General features: G+C 32.6%; 1 protein-coding gene across 1 annotated transcript; it reads right to left on the bottom strand.

Annotated features, from left to right (window-relative positions):
- Positions 1 to 591: 591 nt before the first annotated feature.
- LOC11418778 (cyclin-dependent kinases regulatory subunit 1) lies at positions 592 to 3269 on the bottom strand. The gene is made up of 4 exons (XM_003606264.4): positions 3116 to 3269; positions 2910 to 3004; positions 2735 to 2795; positions 592 to 999 (listed from the first exon to the last, which is right to left on the bottom strand). The coding sequence occupies exons 2-4, from the start codon at positions 2960 to 2962 to the stop codon at positions 847 to 849; spliced, it is 267 nt and encodes an 88-aa protein (XP_003606312.1). The 5' UTR covers positions 2963 to 3004; positions 3116 to 3269; the 3' UTR covers positions 592 to 846.
- Between the last annotated feature and the right edge of the window lie 3706 nt (positions 3270 to 6975).

Below are 6975 nucleotides of genomic sequence, written 5' to 3'. Positions count from 1 at the left end.
AGCTATTGCAGGATTAGGACCTTTCCGGTTTTCAACATTCTTACGTTGTTGTGATTTCTGGATTGTTTTGAGCTATTGCAGGATTAGGACCTTTCCGGTTTTCAACATTCTTACGTTGTTGTGTGGCTTCTTTCTCTTTGGAAATGATGTTAAAAGCATGTAGCTTTGGATTATTAGAACACCTTCAATCCAGTTCCAGTGCATCAAAAACAATGAGCAGATAATGTCTAAAATTAACTCTCATTTTAGTCCTTGCGTGAGGACATCACAAGGGAGTAAAAAAATCAGCTCCCATACCACATAAAAACGTAAGATGTGTAAAAATACTGCCCACTTCAACAAAACAACAAAACAACAAAAAGAAAATAGGAAATCAATTGACAGCAGTAACCGCAATCAAACTATAAGTGGATGTTTGTGTCATTCAAAGAGACCTCGAGGAAAATCGGTATAATGTTACAAATAAAAAATTTTAGCAGTATATATGATGTAAAAAGTGTCTAAGTAGACAATTTTGTTAGCACCACCCAAATCATTATTAGATTTAACATCTAAATTTTTCACTTCAAATGGGACAGACAAACTTCCTTATACTCCTATTCAAGTGATATAACAGGATTACTGGAATTGATTCTGCAAGATCATTAGCATAGTAACGAGCATATTATAATCCACCAAACTATGTGTACACGAGAAGTACACCAACAAACATTAGAAAACATGGTGTTTGCAAACGAAAATCAAATTCTCTAGAGAAGAGAATACCACAACATGTTATAACAGACAATAAAAAACCTATATATGATAATTGTACTCCAATTTTAGATTTTCAAGAAGCTAAAATCATCATTTGACCAGCATGCCCTGCTGGGCCTGGTTGTCCTGCTGCTGCTGATAATTCAATGGCCTTCTGAAGAGCATAATGTGTGGCTCAGGACGATGAATTGCATAATGAACCCAGCCACGGCTCTGCTGCACTCCAATTGCGCGCCATTCATTCTGTAAGATTAAACAATCAGAAAGTCTTCAAACAGAGTTTTTGAACAGTCTTCAAAACACTAAAATGGCAACATCAAAAAGAAACAATCTCCCATAACAAAACCCTAAAATCATATAGCTTCAGCTTTGCATTAAATGGCAAAAGTCAAAGAACAAAGACCATACTTATTTACAAAAACAATGCTCGAAGTTGACTGATACAAAAATGTCATGAAAAGAAACAAGAATATTCAACCACTAACCCTTCATTGTTTAACAATCTGAACAAAAAGCAGAGAGACCATTTCCTTGATTGAGTGTGTGTTTTGTTTGAATGTGGTGATAATTGATTTAATTGAATATATGTGTAAAATTTAAATTCAAGGTAACATGTATTATGTAAAGATGTGTTCACATGAAAATTAAATACACAATGAATTCAGGCATAAAAATCATGTTTAGAGGCAAAAAAAAAACCTCTTGGCTTTAGGTTAGAATCAATTCTAACCTAGAATTCTCAAACATGTCAAAATACAAATTAGGAATTATTCAGTTCGGTTATCAATCAAAAGTGTGAAGTAAAATGATTCAAGTTTGGAAAAGTTAACATAAAAGTGACCTTTTCAGTTGTATTTGGATATTAGGCAAAAACTACAAATAATCCTGATCTAAACTCTAAACCATGCCAAAACCAAATTAAGAATCACTTTGGTCTCTTTCAAAAGTGAATTCAATCATGCACAGGGTAATATTAAGTTATATTAAAAGTTAAGGTATTCAGTTATCAATTAAAAGTTTAGGGCAATACTGTATGATTTAAGTTAATTCAATCATGCACAGGGTAATATTAAGTTATATTAAAAGTTAAGGTATTCAGTTATCAATTAAAAGTTTAGGGCAATACTGTATGATTTAAGTTAGGAAAAGTTCATATGAAAGTGAATTCAGTGTATTTGGGTATTAGCAAAAACTACAAATCGAAACTCTGTTAGATTCGACTCTATAACAAAATCAATTCTAATCTAGAACTCATAAACATGCCAAATTCAAATATAAGTCACAAGAATCACTTTTTCCTCTTTCAACAATACCACAACAATAACATGGAACAAAGTAATATTCAGTTATCAATTAACACAACAAAAACACAAAAAATTATCAAAATAGATAATACCCCAAGATAATACCGCATTCATCATAATAATTATAAGAAAATGGCCATCCATTTTCATCAGAAGACTCAACATAAATCAAAATTCAATAAACCATCACACATAACCATAAAACAGCAACAAAAAAATTACAAGTCTCTAGAAGTATAAAAATCATAAGTTCATTATAAAGTGAATTTGAGTATCAAAATCATGTTTAGAGGCAAAGGCCACAAATCTTAGCTTCAATTTAGAATCAATGGGATAGAAAAATCAGTCCTAAACTCCTAATTGAAAACACTCAAACATTGCCAAATTCAAATTTAAGTCTGCATAATCACTTTTTCCTTCAAAAGTAAACCCAAAAATGCATAAATTAACATTCAGTTATCAATAAACAAAAAAACAAAAAAAATCGTTTATCAAAATATAATATCTTCAAAAGAACTTAACCCCAATTTAATCATCATAGTAACAAAAAATTCAGCATAAAACAAATTTCATAAAAACTAACATATAATCATAGATCAACAAAAACAAAATCATAAATCATCGATTAAATAATTACAAAATCCAAAAAAAAAATATATTGATTAATCACGTACTTCAGAGAGAAGTCGATTCTTGGGAAGCAACTTCGCAACCTCTGGAGGAAGAACAACATGCCTGAAAAAACAAAAACGAAACAAGACAATATAAGCAAAAAAAATTCAAAAAAAAATACTAGGTTAAATTACGAAGAACAAAAAAGTGATTCGAAATTTCAAACGATTCGTTTACCTGTACTCATAAGTGTCATCGAAATACTTCTCAGAGTACTGGATCTGACCCATACTGCTTCAAAAATTAGGGTTTGTGAAAAGCTCAAATTGAATCTGAAAAACAGTGAGTAAAATAAGCAATTATTTATTTAAGTTGAAATAACGAAATGAAATTGAAGAACAGTGAAATTAAGAGCGAAAGAAAATAAGCGATTCTGAACGAACCTGTGATGAGTGAAAATGAAGATGAGAGTTTGTGAGAGTGTAAAGTAGGAATATATTGGAAATTTATTTGAAGGGTTTGGAAATGAAAGGGAGAAAATGGTAAATTCGTATTTAGATCATTCTTCTTTTTTGAAGTGTTTTTTTTGTTTTTCTGAGGGTGTTTTTGGGATTTAAATTTTAACGGCTAATTAAGGAGGTTTTGAATTTTTGGATTTGAAATATTTTATTTGTTTCTTCCCGCTCCGGAATTGAATTCAATTCAATTTTCTCCACGCATGGTGTTGGTAATTTAGCAAGGAATATAAAACGAAAAAGTGAATCAAATACTTCAAAGCCTAACGGTCTTTTTTCCATTTTGAAATATTTTTATTTTACTTGTAAATTGGAATTTTGTATTTATATATAGCGGTGAAGTTAACCATCTTTATACGAGGGGTCAAATATAAAGAAATAAGATTTAAAAAATATATATTGAGTGTTATCTTGATAATTTTTGACTGTTAATAAAGTTTTTATTGTAATTATTTAAGATATCAAAAGTGTTAAAATAAGACGAAATACATTTATGAAACAGGTGAACACATTAACTTTTTATATTTATACTAAATTTCGACAAATAAATTCATTGGTGGTAACTAAATATATATTATTGAGATGGTTATTTACTAAATATACCAACATATTCAAATAATATAAAATGGGGCTATCACATTCACACAACATCGTTTCGCCCTGTTTATACAAGATTCATAATGATAATTAATAATAATAATAATAGGATTTGGAGATTTGGATTGCAAGTCTCGTTAGTGTTTAAAAAAAAAAAATGTAAAACATTTTTGTATCGCTGTAGGATTCGTCTTAGTTAGGGGGCCACATAGCTGCTTCAGACGAAAGCTCGTTTATCTTTCATGTGTCTGGTCAATATAACATCCAAAGACCAGAAAGAGGAGTCCTCTAGTGTTTGACTTGGTATTAATGAGCCTCGCTAGAATGTAAACTCCTCGCTAGAACCCTAACAGAGGTAGCGTTAAGATGGTACGTGAGCCTACCTCGGTTTTCAGTAACGAGTTATCAAGACTTCTCAAGAAAGCTAGGCCACCAATTCTCGACTAGAGAACACAGGGATGTCTCTACCATTAATGTCTGAAGGTCAGCCCAAACCATGAAATCTATGTAGGAGCTTTTCAGAATGGTCTGAAGGTCGGTCAGTTCAATGTGTCGTTAGTTCAAATGCCCGTAGACTCCATGGAGGAAATCATAGTTTAAGCAGAATGTTACAGTAAGGGTAAAGATAGTAACACCGAGAAGAAGGCTAGGGATGCATTAGAACGAGGCGTCAATGGGGCAAAGTTTCATAGCCCTCAAAAAATAACTTCCTTCAATCTGTTTGTGGCACCTTCAAATCTCTCGTTAGAAGGCCACCATATCAGTTCACCCTTCTTAACAAAATAAGAAAACAAATCTAGAGAGAGATTCTCAACACTAGACTCATACCCGAACCCCCAAACTCCACAGATTAAGTTCATGGGAAAAAGAGATCGATAAATGGTGCAAGTATTATGATATCAAAAGACATCACACGAATGATTATTTAGTGCTAAAAAGGGAAATCGAATGTTTGATCAGAGATGGACATCTAAGGGGATATGTCAAGGGGGCATTAGAGCAAGAACAAAGAAGGGAACATCGTGAACCAAGGAGCCCACCAAAAGTAATGATCATCATATTAAATAGTTGGGAAATCGACGAACATGATGAAGCAATGATATGAGAGGAACAAACATGATAACATGAATCAAAACAAGATATTCCTAACAAATATGATCGTTAGATAAAGGATTTGAAAGGACCGTGATTGTCAAACATCTGATCAAAAAGTAATAGAACGCACTCCAAAATGTACTACCACATCATAATAAAAATCACAACACCTTGATAAACCAATCTTGCTCAATTAATACAAATGCCTCATAAATCATCATGTCAACAACCACTTTTTCCTTTTATGCATTGTGCTTTGGGGGATGTGGACTGGGGAACATCTCAAGACACTTCTCTTTCAGGTTTTGTGCTTTAAGGGTTGTGGACTATGGAACATCTCAAGCCACTTCACCATTTTAGACCTCATACTTAGGGGTTGTGGATTATAGAACAACTCAAGCCACTTCGCTCTTTTAGGCCTTGTTCTTGAGTGGTTGTGGACCGTGGAATGTAACAGCACGTTTTTCGTTAGGATTATTTTATTTAATTATTCTATGTGTTTATGTGTGTTTAATTACTTTTTGTGTGTTTGATTTGACATTAGTGAATTTCTAGCCTAGAATGGTATTTTAGCCATTTTGAGGCTAAGGGTATTTTGGTCATTTTAGAGGGGGAGAGTGAAGCCATAGCTAGAGACTTGTGAATATTTGAGGTAAAGGGGATATATTCTTTCACTTAATTAAGCTATAATCTATTTTTCACGTACGGGTCATAATTGCTTTTGAATGGATTATGATTTCGATGTAAATTTTCGTGCTCATATTTACGTGGTTAATTTGGGTATGTGAAATTTGTTATGAACTTGTTGTTGGTGCTTAAACGTCATTGTTGTTAAGTGTTGAAATGAGTGCTTCGAGGTTTTAGCTTAAATTGATGAAAAATTATGTTGTTATTGATTGTTTGTGAATTCATGATTATATTCCATAAATGTTGTTGGGTATATGTTGGTGATGATGATTCTTGGATTGGGTCATGATAAATGTGATGTTGTGGTTGAGTTGTTATGCTTAATGACTTTTTGTGAAAATGAGTTACAAATTGAGAAGTTTGATTTTGATGAATTTGAATGGATTAATGGAGTTGTTATGATGAATTAGGTTGATTAATTTCTGTTATCGATCAAAGGTTTTGGGTGTGAAATCGTATGGGTGAAAATCAAGTTTTTGAGTAAAAAGTCATTTTAAGCACTTTTGCAAAATAAGTCATTTTGAGGTTTTTGAAATAAGTTATTTTCGGCTAGAAAACTATATTTTGGGGGTGAAGATTGTCTGTTTAAGTGTGTGGAATGAATTCGGTGAAATCGGAATCGAAAACAGATCGAAAATCGGATTTTCCTTGTGAGCGAAAAACACAAAACTGTGTTGTTTTGTTGTCAGGGCAAAACACACGGACAATGCGTTTCTTACTGTGGCAGTGTGTTTTTGCCAGTCAAAATGTGCACTTTTGTGCGCATGCGGTTTGGTCCGGAACGGTGAATTTTTGTACTTTCATGATTCCGAATGTATCCCTATAAGTTCCTAACACCTAAACCTACTTGATTAGATTTTAATTGAGCTTGCTTGATTGGATTAATGTGGTTTATTTTGAGAAAAGAGAGTGATTTCAAAACATGAAGAAAAAGAGACGAACTTGAGAAATTTTGTGAAACAAAGGAACTTTGCGAAACGGAAATGCTAGGATTGGTTAACCTAGATGTTAGATGATATGTATGGATGTTTTAATGATATGTAAGAACATGGAACCCTAATTTGTTGATGGAATTAAAAATGGTCGATTTTGTGATAATAGACGAACTTTATCAAAATAAGGTTTTATGATCAGATAACTTGCAAATGGCTTTGTAAACATGATAACATGGTGAAATGAGAAGTAATCAATGATTGATTGGTGTTTAATATATTGGTTATCATGACATGGTGAATTGCTTTGCTTTATGCGATTGTGCTATGTGAAACGATATTGTTTCTTTGTGGTGATGAATATTGATGATGGCTTTGGTGATGACTTTTTTGTTGGTTTATGACTTGTTGAATTGTATGGACGTTAATGCTTGATAATGCAATGGTGAATTTGGTGAAGATATTATATGATGGTGA

Source organism: Medicago truncatula, chromosome 4, assembly GCF_003473485.1.
Source record: "Medicago truncatula cultivar Jemalong A17 chromosome 4, MtrunA17r5.0-ANR, whole genome shotgun sequence".
NCBI classification, from domain to species: domain Eukaryota; kingdom Viridiplantae; phylum Streptophyta; class Magnoliopsida; order Fabales; family Fabaceae; genus Medicago; species Medicago truncatula.
Note: the sequence above shows the minus strand (reverse complement) of the source record. Positions and strands in the feature narration are given on the sequence as shown.